We start from the raw sequence: 12,865 nt of genomic DNA on the forward strand, positions 1-12,865 counted from the left end.
CGGAGAAGGGAATATGGCTGCTTCCGCGGCCGTTGACTCGGAGAGTCTCCGGCCCCTCGGACGTTGAAGTCGTAACCCGTCCCTCCCTTGGCCCCCCACACGCCACGCCAAGTCCTGGCGCGCTTGCGGCTGCGGCCTTCATCAATTCGATTCGATTGAGCCGCCGAGCGTAAGGCCGAGCAATGCAGGAGAAATGTTGGCTCGTTTCATTCAAAATGTGTTGTCGCCTACTACTGAGCTAGCTGACTGCTCCAAATTCGATTCCGCGATTAACAGACAGAGGATGGATTTATCCTCGTCTTCGAAACTGCCGACTTTGTCTCAATAAAGCCATCGTTCAAACACCCAACCCATTACAATTACTTCTGGTCTCCTTCACACTCTTGCAACGCGCATCAGCATACGGGACCCCACCCTCACATTGACAAAAACTCCTCCACGCACTCCGCCGGCCCGATAAACCCAACATATCCATCCGGCCTCACAACCACCATCCCCGCCCCCTTTTCGAACCCGTACCGCTTGTGCAGCACCCCGTCCACGTCCTTGTAGCCCCCCTTTCCCACCGTCTCTCCGGCATAGATCTTGATGACACCATACTCCTTGAACCTCCCGTCCGTCACAATCTTCTCCTCCGCCTTGTCCAAGTTCTCCTCGTCATCCGCCGCGCCGCCCGCAAAAAGGAAAATCGTGTGATCTCGCGCGCTTGTCATCCCCAGCAACCACTTCCCCTTCTCCCCCCTCTCGTCAGTGACCTGCCCGTCCGGCGCTCGCCAGCCGCCCCTAACTGGCCCGTCGAAGCCGACTGCCGTGCCGACAATGGAGCTATTGCGGTACTTGATGGCCATCTGCGAGATGAAGGTATAAAGCGACAGCCGTCGCGCCTTGTTGCTCCAGATCCGGGGCACGATCCACGGCATCAAGCAGTTCCGCACCGTCGTGAAGATTGTGTTTTGCGACGACACCATGGTGAACATACGATCCGTGCCCGTGAGGAGGTGCTGCCCGACAGGGTGACGCTCCTCGTTGTACGTGTCTAAGAAAGCTTCCTCCTTCTCGCCGCGGATCACGGCCGCGAGCTTCCAGCCTAGGTTGATGGCGTCCTGGATGCCGGTGTTCATACCTTGACCGCCTGCAGGGGAATGGATATGTGCTGCGTCGCCGGCCATAAATAGCCGTCCATCGCGATAGTTGTTGACGCCTCGGCAGTTCCACCGGAAGCTCGTGAGCCACAGCGTCTGTTCAATCTCCAACTTCTTCCCCATCATCTCCTCCACAAACTCTTCAATCTCTTCCTTGTCCGGGTCGCCCTCGCGCTTGCTCCTCGACGATCTCTCGCCCACAAAGCGGACCACGCCGTCCTTGAGAGGAAAGACGACCATGACACGGCTGCCGAGGAAGAGAGAGACGCGCTCTGTGTCATAGTCGCCTTTTACTTTTGCGTCGCAGAGCATGAATTGCTGAGGGTACTGGGCGCCTTCAAACGTCACGTCGGCGCTGTGCCGCACGACGCTGTGTGCGCCGTCGCATCCGACAATGTACTTTGCCCGTACGACTTCCTTCGACGTGCCTTTGGTTAAAGTGGTGCTCGCGCGGACGCCGTCTTGCTTGATGTCGTCCGCCGACACACCCCGCTCCACGGTGCCGCCGTAGACCTCCAGCTGCCGCAACATGGCTGCCTCGGTGTCGACCTGGGAGATCCACAGCGGTAGTCCGAAGCGAGTATCATCGAAGCCGAGGTCATCAAAGGTGCCCGTAACGAGGTGGCGCTTGTTGCAGTAGATGTTGACGCCGGGTCCCGCGGTGCCTTCGGCGAGCATGGACTCTGCGATGTGGGGGTGGCGGTGGAGGAGCTCCTGGGAGCGCGGTTGCACGGCTAGGGCGCGAGACTTGTCTGACGGGACGGGGGCCTTGTCGATGATGCGGAAGGGGATGCTCTGCACTGAGAGCTCGAGTGCGAGAGTCAGACCCGTGGGGCCGGCGCCGATGATGAGGACGTCTGTTTCGCTCATTTTCGGTAGTGATGATCTCTTGGTTGACGATGTCAATGGTCTTTTCTCTGATGGTGAATGCATTGGTGTGTTGGTGGTTCTGAGTAGGCAATGGCAGCGGTTGCCGACCGCGACGAGGCGAGGTGGGATGTCACTTTAAATAACATCTTTTGTCCGCGTACTTCTGTTTGGTTTTGTCTTGCGGAGCATTTAGGGGACTCGACATGCTTCAAAGAGGACCAGAGTTTCCATGCCCGACATCAGCTGAACGAACGCGTCGGCACCTCGCCTTCACAAGCTCCGTGCTGCATCATACCCGCGGGCGTCACGTTCCTTGACGGCTTGTCGGGGGAGATATCCGCGGGCGGGAAGTAAGACGGGGGAATACGCAACGTGAACGATGTGCAGGGTTGTCCACACAACGCACGTCAAGGACAGATACGGGAGCCGGGGCCGGATTGGGGCCGGTCGAATGCGGGGCATTTGGGTCGTGACATCCTTCTGGCTGTCGATGGCGTTACTTTGAGCAAGAAAGTGTGTTGCGCCTGGACTTGGCCGTCCTTCCTGGGCCTATTTGGGACGATGAATGCGTTGGCTGGTGTGGTTGGAATTGGCTTGTAGTCGGCGGGCGGAAGTGCCAGCTGGGATCTATGGGTGAGGAGCGTCACGTGAGGGGTCGGAGGTCGGTCGCTTTGACTCCCGATGCTCCGACGTTATGGGTCACCTCACCCTGTCTTGAACGTGTGCCAGACTTTAAGGCAACGACGATCATCCGGAGGCTGCGGCGAAGATTCAACGGAGAGCTTTCCTCATCACTCTCGGGCAAGGCAGGACTTGATCATAATCATAGGCGTGAAGACTCCTCAATTTGGTCTCTGTGAAGCAAAGAGGATCAGTATTCATGCCTTTGAGGGTTTACTTGGGGTGTTTCAAGACGCATTTCTCCAGAGGTTGTTATGTGGCCCTTGTTTGTTGGGGGAAATGCGTCTGATGTTCCTCTCGGCAAAAGTCAAACAAAAGAGACTTCGAATCGTCGAAATAAGGGCCATTCAGAGCCCTTGACCTTAGAGTCTACCACTCACCTCACAGGACGAACAGTTCGGGAGAACATGATCTCGGCTCCGACAGTGATTTAGATGCCCAGCTCAAAGATCTCACTCTGGCGCTTGGGAAAGTCTCCTTCAAACGGCTCAATGCAGACTCAAAGTCGTTGCTGATTGGCCGTTGGCCTGAACTTCATCGACTTCCTAATTCGGTACCTCGGACGACATCTCATTGGTTGACGGCAGTCTTCAGCTCAAAGTCCCCTTCCGAAACCACTTCAATTTCTTTCAAACCGCAAATAATTTGGTAAGGCAGAGAGGGGCAGTAATAGCGGCCTGCTACTCAAAATCTTGGTGCGTGACTTCCCATAGGTAGCTCCGGGCGTTGACAGCATGTCGTCGCTTCCTTGGCTACCCAAGTCGCCCGGGCCTCAAGTGACTGCCAATTGCCAACTTCCGTCCAGATGTCACGCCTTCGCCGACACTTTCCCATCGCATTCTCCTCATCTGCGGACTTTTACCCACCTCCCGACTTCATCGTCGTAACCTTTCAATCTTTCAACTAGCGCATCAATATCCGCGCCGACGTTCGTTATGGATTCTTACTTTGTTTGGGTTCCTGTGGTCCCTCTCCGATTGTACTCAAGCTACAACGACCTTGTGTTCTAGGAAAAGTCTGCGTTCGAAGACATCATTCTCGCCTTGGAAAAATCAAGCCCGCATGTAGATGGAGGTTTTACACTGCAGACCCGGCATGATCTCTGGAGGTTGGTCTTTGCCGAGAGATGGGATTCAACCCGCCAGGATCGAGTACCCCAGCCACCGTCACCGTGGCCTCGAGGCCCCAACTCCCTTCCCGTTGGCAAGGTAGTTATGCCAGATGGGACGGTAAGACGGTTCACGCTTGCATACCCTCTTCGTGGACATCTAAATCTCATGGAGTGCTAACGAAAACTGCACTGAAGACCAGGACCGTTAACCTCTCGGTACGCATGGAGACCGCCACACACTTCAGTCTCCAATACACTTACGGTCAAGATCGCCCCGTCGATATTCTTTCTCCAAATTTCCAGTTCGACAGAGGTTTCGGCTTGAATCATTACACGTTAGCCCGTGCCTTCGTATATCATGACGTACAAGAGATAGATCGGTATTAGAGATACAACGTTCGACTAGCCGTTTTTCATATGCGCTCGCGCCTCTCAAGTTGGACAAAGAATGGCTATACACACTAGTGGTGCGAAAGGCAAAGGGCCCAGACTCTTCAAAGTTTGCAATTGCACCCTTTGCATGAAACCCTTATTCTTGCTGCTATCAGACGCGCTGGATTCGACCATGCCAATGGTCCATTCGTCAGAAAGGTACTGAACGATCACCCTCAGCAGAAAGTGCTCTTACGCGCATGGTCCCTGTCGTCGTTGGGTTTGGACTTGCCTTGGGGTTAGATCAGGCGGAGTGAGCGGCATGATTACATCTAGATATTGGTCAAGACGTGCCGAGATAAAGAGTTGCAGCGTTTGAAGCTTTGTGGGAGATTTACGGATTGTCTGGTCAGGGATGGTGTTCACAAGCGCCTTTGATAACAAGTAGCTATGCCTAGCGTCTGATATCTCATATTAAGCATGTTTCTTCCATCCGCGTGTCATTTGGGAGTGGGCTACTTATATCCGCCATCAGACACTCTCGATGTTGCAACAAGGGGGTTTGAAGAAGCACGATGAACATGCTGGTTACCCTTCATGTTGTCGCCCGCATGCTCCGACTTCTGACCACTTCACGCAGCGACATGCAAGTCGCAGCCAACGGCATCAAGAGGCTCCTTCATCATCTCTTCGAATCGGCGAAGCTTCCTGTAGATCACGCGCCCAATAATTCCAAGCCAAGAGGGCATGCATCGTGGCCTTGGCGAGAACCGGAAGCATATGCTCCTGGTAGATGAGATACTGGTTAGAGCCGCTACTTTTCTGCACCAAGTCTATGGAGAATCTGGCCCCCGAGGGCTGGTATTGGATGGTTAGTAAGCCTTTCGCCGGCCGTCAACCTTTTGAGCAGGGTAATTATGGACGTACTTTCTTGGCTCGATTGAAGTGGTGAAATAGCATTACGATATTCGCGTTCGTGTCGTCCCACACTTTGGACTGCGTTGGAACAGTCGTCAACAATACTGCTTGACACTCTAGGGATGGTTGTAACTCATGGACTGCAAGAAGACTTACACCTTCGGTCCTGTACTTTACGGGAGTCCCGGCCTCTTCTTGCCACTCCGTGTACTCTGGCGATCCGACCCAGCTTCGTCGAAATTTGAGACCGATTTTAACGGCGTCAATTGTCTTTTTGTCTTGGCGAGTGGCAACAACGTCCGCGAGCGAGTGGAAGGTTGCTATTTTCCTTGGTATTCAGAGACTAAGGATCTATTCATGTCTGAATCCGCCTCTGTGAGACTGAGATTCATGTCTTGGAGTACTTACCGATCGCCCCTCCAGCCGGGTAGTGCCGCATCTCGATCTCAAACTGCGGATCACCTCTCGCGATAACCGCAGCATATCTACAAAAGCCCTTACCGGACTCGCTTCTTGTAAAAACGATGGCCTCGCTTGAGCCGTAAGGGATTAGTGGGAAATAGATGAGAACCAAGGCGTCGTCTAAATTCAGGGGGTATTTTTCCGCCACTGCGAATATGTACTTTTTGCCGCGTCGCGAGAAGAGTCCTGTGTTTGTGTCGGCTTCTTTGAGGCGGAATATGCCTCTGTTTGGTTCTTAGTAGTGGCTTTTCTGAAGGGACTTGTAGTCGAGTGGGGTGGGAATGGACTTACAGGCGACTCGGGATCGGAGGGTGGCCCATGGTCAGTCAAGAATTCTTCCTTAGTTAGTTGAAGCAGTCGAATTGATATTCTCATTATCGAATGTCTTTTAAAGCCTATAATGCTGTTGCAAGGTCGTCTTGGTTTGTATCTCTTGCTCTCATGTCGTGCGAAAGAGCGCTAGTGTGCGGCTGATGCGAGCCAGCTGAGTTGTGCTGCCTTAAAGAGTGCCTTGCCAAGACGCTATTTCGCCGTTGTGCGTCTCTTCTCAGCCAGTCATTTAAGCATGCGCTCCCTTTAACTAGATCGAAACATTCTTCACTAGAATACTTAGTCAGGCGTACCGTAACTTATAGTCAAAGCCGTTGATGTCTGAACATTCCGAGCATCGTTGCATAATATTGCTGAGGTCCAGCTTCTGCTCGCAATGTCTAGCGTAAGCAATTGCTGCCTTCGCAATATTCCCATTCGAGTATCGTTTCTCCCTGTTGATTGACAGCAATGATTATTCTGAGTGATTTTCAAAGCCATTGTCAGCCAGATGATGATTAGCTTAAGGCACATTGACCTCTCTTCGGTCAATTAAAATGAGTTTCTAATCATTCATCGTGGAGGGATAGCCCGTGTCTTCAATCGGGTCTGCGTAACTGTGTCATAGAGGGTAACAAAGAATGTTTGCTCGAACAACGGTAAGGTCATTCATTCTCTTGCATAGCGTCCCTCAATCTGCTCTAGCCATGTCAGTTTGTCTTGTTTGCTCCTTCTTGTATTATCTTAGCAAGTGTGGAAAATCCCAGTCTATATCCGAGCCGAGGCTACGGTACTCTCGCTAATTGGCCGGGGCTGGAGTCCCAACTTGGAAGCTGGAACTTCCAACCAACAGACCACGCTTGAACAGTTGTTATCTTCTCAACCAACAGGAATGTGACTTAAAAAGCGGAGAAACTGTATAAAATCAGGGGCTCTTTCGAGAAGGAGGGGTAAAATATGATGATCTTTCCCAGAACAACATCACGCCCACATCCGCTCATCCCATAAACCATACCAGCAGCTCCCGACTTCAAGATTAAATTTTTGCGGAGTCAATCAGTCATCAAATTCAACATGCAACATGAAGATCAGCCGCCTATTGAGGCAGAAGACTCTGGAATCGACGATGCCTCCTCTGTTGGCGGTGCCTCAACAGCAGATGAATCGAGCGCATCGCTGAGATCAAGCATTCTGGATTACCGCCGCGAGAATGGACGGACGTACCATCGCATGAGCGATGGGAAGTACGTCTTCCCAAATGACGAGCGCGAGCAAGACCGTCTGGACATCGTCAATCACATCTGGATGCTGGCGCTCGACAACGCCTTCTGCCTGTGCCCCAAGAACGACGGTACCAAAGCCAAGAGAGTCCTCGACATTGGGACCGGTACGGGGACCTGGGCCCTCGACTACGCCGAAACTTTCCCGGAGGCTACTGTCCTCGGCGTCGACCTCAGCCCTATCCAGCCGGGATTCGTCCCCCCCAATTGCAGCTTTGAGGTGGACGACTTAGAAAAGGAGTGGACCTGGACCAACCCCTTTGACTTTATCCTCTGCCGAAACATGAATGCGAGTTTTTCGGACTGGAACAACATCATCAAACAGGCATACGACAACCTCGAGCCCGGCGGCTACTTTGAGATTCAGGATAGTCACTGGCCCCCCGTCGCTGATGACGACACGATGAAAGGCACCGCAATGGACAAATGGGGCGATCTTTTAGTCGAAGCCTGCACCAAGATTGGGCGCCCTGTTGACAAGGAGACGGTTCAGTTGGTGGGCAAGATGGAGGAGACAGGGTTCGAGGAGGTGAGGAGGGTTCCTTTCAAGTTCCCGTCCACCGGGTGGCCCAAGGACAAGAAGTTGAAGGAGCTTGGTGACTGGAACCGCGTGATGCTCTCAAGCGGTTTGGAGGGTCTGACGCTAGCACTGCTTACCCGTTACATGGATTGGTCCAAGGAAGAGGCATTGATGCTCTGCGCTCAAGTGAGAAAGGAATTGGCAGACACGCGTATACATGCGTACTGGAATGGATATATCATCTTTGGGCGGAAGCCCTTGAAGGCGGGCGAGGAGGAAAAATTCTAATTGAAGCGCCAGAAAGAATGACGGTAATGCCGTGGAAGATCGGGTGTAGCTTGATTGAAGGAAGTAATGAGAAAGAGTATTTTCAAATATGGCGAAGTAGAGCCTGACATGTGACTCGGATGATGATTTCGAAGCTAATTTTCCTATTGAGAAATTGAGAAGCACTGCAAGTTCATCGTCCATCAATCGATTTAGTTCCCTGCTGGCCATGTTGAAGACCACGGCCGACTACAACTTTGGACAGACAAAGGGAGGCGCCAACGTTGGTGTCAGTAGCGTCTGGTTCTCTTTCAATGCTGGCGCAAGCCACTCTTCAGAGTCCAGCACCCTCCAGCTTGGCTCCGAACCTTCCCAAGTCCAGGTTCCCATCACCCACAACGACCTGCAAGCCATCACTATCACCGCCGGCGTATGGTATGTAATGTTGCGTTCGACTCTAGAACCTAGCTGACATTACTTTCCCAGAAAGGAACGTTAATGTGAGCAAGGACAAGTTCCGCTCCGATTCCCCCAAGGAAGTGAAGAGTCTCGCCAGAGTGAGCCAGATCATCGTGATCGCCGGCCTAGGCTACGAGATCAAAGTCGGCGCCTTGACCGCCGAGACCCTCGACACCAAGCTCAAGCAGACCACGAGCGCTGGAGGCAGCATCAGCGTCTCTGGCATCCCCATCGGCCTGGCAGAGGTTTTCCATGTCGCAGGTTACATAAATCAACACAAATCGACATCTTTACATCTTCAACCTTCGCTGGACTATAGCTGCTGGAGTTCGAAATGGATACTACATCTGCGAACATCTCCCAAATTATAAGATTCCAGCTCTGTGCCAGTTTGCCAGGTGTTACGTATATAGCGGAAAAACAAAAATCGGAAAGGGAGACGGGACAACCCAACTTGAACTCACGACCCTTCAACCACAAACACATGATCTCAGCAACCAAGTACATCTACATATACGAATACACAACAGGTATTCGACAAACATCGACAGCCCACCAAAAACCACCGCAATGGGAAATGCATAAAAGAACAAGCTATCCATGGCATTATGTAGGACCGTGAGCCAACATACATCTTCGCTCCTGGAAGCTAGAATTGTACCGCTCGGCCATCGACGACAACGGAAGCTGCCTGTTGATAACCACTTCACTTTGCCTTTCTACGAGGGTTCGACATAAACTCAATTGCAAACTTCGATTGGCAATGTATCTGCATTCCACTACACTAGCATATTTAACAACCCCAACGCAGCAACGAATCCATACCACCCACCTATCCAACCTCACATCCCAGCAGCGAGAGTATACCCCCCATCAACAGCAACAGTCTGCCCATTCAAATACTGATTACACGCAAAAAACAGCACCGTCGACGCCATATCCTCATCCCGTCCAGGCCGTCCCGCAATCACCTTATCCGCATACTTCTCCTTCGGGATCTCGCTCTTCTGCTCCCCGTCCGCCGACTCCTTTGTCGTCATCTCGCTAGGGAAAACCCCAGGCGCGATGCTATTCACCCGAATCTTCAGCCCGTTGGACGCAATCTCCTCGGCGAGCATGCGGTTCACGTGGATCGTCGCCGCCTTGGATGCGTTATACGAGAAGTGGTGCTGCGACTTTTTAATCATGCCGCTGATGCTGCTGATGTTGATCACCGTGCCGGACCACCCGTGCTGGGCGTCGGTGGACTTTTGTAGCAAGGGCAGGAAGCTTGTCGCGACGTAGAAGACGGCCGCGACGTTTGTGCGGTAGGTTTCCGTCCAGTCTTCGAAATCGGCGGAAGCAGCATCAAAAAGGCTGGCTTTCATGTCCTGCGCGGAATCGCTCTCGACTTCGAATGCCGTGCTTGAAACGCCGGCGTTGTTGACGAGGATGTCGAGGCGGGATTCTTTCGATTCGATCTCCTTGTAGAGTTTGTCAATGTCGGATTTCTTGGTCACGTCTGCGACGATGGGGATGATGGAGCCGGGGACGTTTTGGCCGTAGGTTTGGACGGTGTTGTCGAGTTTGGATTGGTTGCGGGAGGTGATGTAGACTTTTGCGCCGTTGGAGGCGAGGGTTTGGGTTGCCATTAGGCCTATGCCTGTGCCGCCGCCTGGAGGGGGTTAGATCACTATCTCGGAAGATGAGGGTAAAATTGTATCGTACCGGTGACGAGGGCGACTTTGCCGGTGAGGTCAAAGAGGTGGTTGCGGGTGAAGAGCTTGTTGCCCTCAGGGCCGGATGTCTTTTGGCCGGTGGACATTTTGGGGTGTTGATTGGGGTGTTTGTGGGATACAGTATGAGTCGTGGGTGTGATGGCGAGAGAAGAGATTGTTGTGCGTGCTCGTGTTGTGAGGGTGCTGGAAAACCTCAATCTGGTCGTGTTGGTGTGGAGGGTATTGGAGGATACGAGAAGAGGTGAGGTTGAGGGAAGAAGGCGGGAGCTATATAAACCTCGCACCGAAGTAACGACTGGATGGTAAAACACACTGGATGATCTCATAGCTATCTAACAAATCGAAACTACTCACAAAAGGCGCCAATTGAAGCGTGAGAGACACAAGAGCACCAGTCCTTAAACGCAATGCAATGCACGAGCGGGAGCAACTGCAGCAAGCCCCAAGCGGTGGCTCCTAAGGGAAGCTGTCCCGTCATCGAGATTCTACGGTCGGAAGAACACACGCAAAGAAGCGCCTCATGTGCGGTACGTATTACATTCAGTGTCCGCCATGAGGACGGTATACAGGCGGCATGAGGTCAGTGAAGCCTCCATGACGACACCCACATGCAGTCAATCCCTGGGCCCGCGGAGGGAAAGATCCGGGCGGCGAGAGCTCCGGGGCGCGGGGGGACTGGAGCTATGGTGGGGCACACACAATGCATGAGGTAAGCCGACTTTTGCCCCGCCAGTTTGGCATAGTAGACCCAACATAGGTAGCTCACTTCACCGAGCACACCTTAGCTTACCTTTCCTCACCTTTCTCACCTTGCCCTACCTTATTGTGAGCTTCCTCAACTCAATCAAAGCATCACCAACAAAGAGCCACCTGGCCAATGACACACAAGTACCTTAACCGTCCATGTGCATAGGAACAAGCCATCCTGGGGTATTTATTCATACAACAACTAATACAATCCATCCCTCATCCGTCTCCCAACCTACCCTCACCTAACAGTGATATGCTGAATCGCACTCTTCCACTTCTGCTCATCGCTCCTGCAAAAACCCACGTTAGCAAACCCACTCATCATGTCCACATCAAACAAGTCAAAACTTACTTGTCAAACTTAAGAATCCTCCCCAAGACAGGCACAAGCTGCTCCCGCAACTTATTATCCTTCTGCTCCAAAAACTGCAACATAATCGTCTTCAGATACAACGTATCCGCAGACCCCCCACCTCCCCCTGCCCCTCCAGCAGCAGGCCCACCATTCAGCCCAGACCGATTCGAGTCCATCGAACTCCGTCCACTCGTAACGCTCGCCCCAAGCTTGGTCTGCACCGTCTTGAGCTCCTTATTCACCTTGTCGAACCGTTGCTTCGACTCCTCAAGCAACCTTCTCAAATCAGACTTTTGCCTCTCCGCGTCCCGAACCTGCTGCTCCGACGCATCCAGCGTCGTCCGCAGATCCGAAACAGCAGACCGCATCTCCTGGACCTCCGCCTCAGCCTTCTCCTCGACAGACTCGAGCTCCTCCCGCCGTTTCCTCCACTCCCTCTCCCGGCCCTCCAACTCATCCTTCTCCGTCGAAAATGTCTTGATATCCCGCTCCAGGTCGCGAATCTTCTGCTTCAGCTCCTCCGTCTCCCTCGTCTTGCGGCGCGCAAGCGTGCTCGACTCGTCCTCCATCCGGTCCCGCTCTTCAATCGCAGTCTCCATTCGCGCACGCATCTCCCGCACTTTACTATCGGCGCGCTCGTCCACGTCAGCAAGGAGCCCACGCATCCGCTCCGCCTCGCGCGACCTCTCGGAAAGGTGCTTCTGGATCTCGGCCAGCTCCTCCTCGAGGGACTCGGACTGCGACCGCGCCTCCTTGAGCTGAATCGTCAGCTCGCCCGTCTGGTCGCGCATGCTGCCCAGCAGACCCTGCGCGTTGGAGTACTGCTGCGTCTTGAGGTCCGCTTCCTCCTGAAGAGACTTCTTCTCCCTTTCGAGCTTCTCAATCTGCTCTTCGAGCTCCTTGACCTTGGGCCGGAGTTTGTTGGCGTCTTCCTGCACGCGCTGAAGCTCCCGGGCCGTCTTCTCTTCCTTGGCGGCAAGCTCGACCTTCTCGGCCTCGGAGCGGCGCAAGTCGCGCGCAGATACCCGCTGGGCATCCTCAAGCCGAAGCTTGTTGTTCGTCTCGGCCTCGACCTTGCCGCGGAGCGCCTTGATCTCCGTCTCGCGGTCCGACGCCAGACGCTGAGCCCTTGTCACTTCAGCCTTGAGATCTTTCTCCTTCTTCTCAAGGTTACGCAGCTCCGCGTTCTTCGCAGAGAGCTCCTCCTTGGTCGTCTTGAGAGCAGCAGAGTCCTGACGCAAACTCTTCATCTCAGGCTGCGCCTTTTGCAGCACCTCTCGCAAGTCGGTGAGATCCTTGTACCTGCTCTGCGCCAGCTGTTGCGCGGCGCCGAGGTCAGACTGTAACGTCGATGATTTGCTCTTGAGATCCTCGTACTCGCGCTGGAGGTTGTCAAACTCGCTCTGGAGCTTCTCAGTCGCCTTGGCGTCGTTTGCCGAGGACCCGAGCTCCTTCTCAAGCTCCTCGATCCGCGTCTGCAGGGCCTTCTTCTCGGCCTCGAGGTTCTTGATCTTCTCCTTGGCCACAACGTGCTCCTGGCCAATTTCAGTGACCTCGTCACGCAGCGTCTCGATTTCCTCGCGGAGATCCTCCTCCGTCTTGCGCTGCTTCGTCAGCCTCTCAATCTGGGAGTCCTTGGTGGTGACTTCCT

At 53.5% G+C, this 12,865-nt stretch overlaps 6 protein-coding genes across 6 annotated transcripts; 2 read left to right on the forward strand and 4 right to left on the reverse strand.

The window, feature by feature from the left end:
* Positions 1-416: 416 nt before the first annotated feature.
* BDP55DRAFT_557896 (FAD binding domain-containing protein) lies at positions 417-2,012 on the reverse strand (the record flags this gene model as incomplete). The annotated part of the gene is made up of 1 exon (XM_060569741.1): positions 417-2,012. The coding sequence occupies one exon, from the start codon at positions 2,010-2,012 to the stop codon at positions 417-419; it is 1,596 nt and encodes a 531-aa protein (XP_060426725.1).
* A 2,582-nt stretch (positions 2,013-4,594) lies between these two features.
* On the reverse strand, positions 4,595-6,017 carry BDP55DRAFT_672393 (uncharacterized protein). The gene is made up of 5 exons (XM_060575527.1): positions 5,848-6,017; positions 5,503-5,780; positions 5,251-5,414; positions 5,104-5,172; positions 4,595-5,034 (listed from the first exon to the last, which is right to left on the reverse strand). Exons 1-5 carry the CDS (start codon positions 5,874-5,876, stop codon positions 4,843-4,845), a joined length of 732 nt encoding a protein of 243 aa, XP_060426726.1. The 5' UTR covers positions 5,877-6,017; the 3' UTR covers positions 4,595-4,842.
* An 821-nt stretch (positions 6,018-6,838) lies between these two features.
* Positions 6,839-8,068, forward strand: BDP55DRAFT_672395 (S-adenosyl-L-methionine-dependent methyltransferase). Its single transcript, XM_060575528.1, has one exon. It carries the CDS (start codon positions 6,940-6,942, stop codon positions 7,951-7,953), a length of 1,014 nt encoding a protein of 337 aa, XP_060426727.1. The 5' UTR covers positions 6,839-6,939; the 3' UTR covers positions 7,954-8,068.
* A 93-nt stretch (positions 8,069-8,161) lies between these two features.
* On the forward strand, positions 8,162-8,762 carry BDP55DRAFT_731225 (uncharacterized protein; the record flags this gene model as incomplete). Its single annotated transcript, XM_060579791.1, has 2 exons — positions 8,162-8,367; positions 8,423-8,762. 2 exons carry the CDS (start codon positions 8,162-8,164, stop codon positions 8,760-8,762), a joined length of 546 nt encoding a protein of 181 aa, XP_060426728.1.
* A 471-nt stretch (positions 8,763-9,233) lies between these two features.
* BDP55DRAFT_695948 (short-chain dehydrogenase) lies at positions 9,234-10,195 on the reverse strand (the record flags this gene model as incomplete). Its single annotated transcript, XM_060577532.1, has 2 exons — positions 9,234-10,045; positions 10,099-10,195. 2 exons carry the CDS (start codon positions 10,193-10,195, stop codon positions 9,234-9,236), a joined length of 909 nt encoding a protein of 302 aa, XP_060426729.1.
* Positions 10,196-11,097: 902 nt separating this feature from the next.
* On the reverse strand, positions 11,098-12,005 carry BDP55DRAFT_558003 (viral A-type inclusion protein repeat protein; the record flags this gene model as incomplete). The annotated part of the gene is made up of 2 exons (XM_060569750.1): positions 11,098-11,149; positions 11,212-12,005. 2 exons carry the CDS (start codon positions 12,003-12,005, stop codon positions 11,098-11,100), a joined length of 846 nt encoding a protein of 281 aa, XP_060426730.1.
* Positions 12,006-12,865: the final 860 nt, after the last annotated feature.

Source organism: Colletotrichum godetiae (genome assembly GCF_030913485.1).
Source record: "Colletotrichum godetiae strain CBS 193.32 chromosome Unknown BDP55scaffold_36, whole genome shotgun sequence".
Classification (NCBI taxonomy): domain Eukaryota; kingdom Fungi; phylum Ascomycota; class Sordariomycetes; order Glomerellales; family Glomerellaceae; genus Colletotrichum; species Colletotrichum godetiae.

What these genes read in the sequence shown, in the direction of transcription:
- BDP55DRAFT_672393 (XM_060575527.1), bottom strand. Translation starts at nt 5,876, where the DNA reads ATGGGCCACCCTCCGATCCCGAGTCGCCT. An exon ending in CCCGGCTGGAGGGGCGATCG is followed by an intron (nt 5,415 to 5,502) that starts GTAAGTACTCCA and finishes CAAGGAAAATAG; the next exon opens with CAACCTTCCACTCGCTCGCG. An exon ending in TAAAGTACAGGACCGAAGGT is followed by an intron (nt 5,173 to 5,250) that starts GTAAGTCTTCTT and finishes GTTCCAACGCAG; the next exon opens with TCCAAAGTGTGGGACGACAC.
- BDP55DRAFT_672395 (XM_060575528.1), top strand. Translation starts at nt 6,940, where the DNA reads ATGCAACATGAAGATCAGCCGCCTATTGAGGCAGAAGACTCTGGAATC.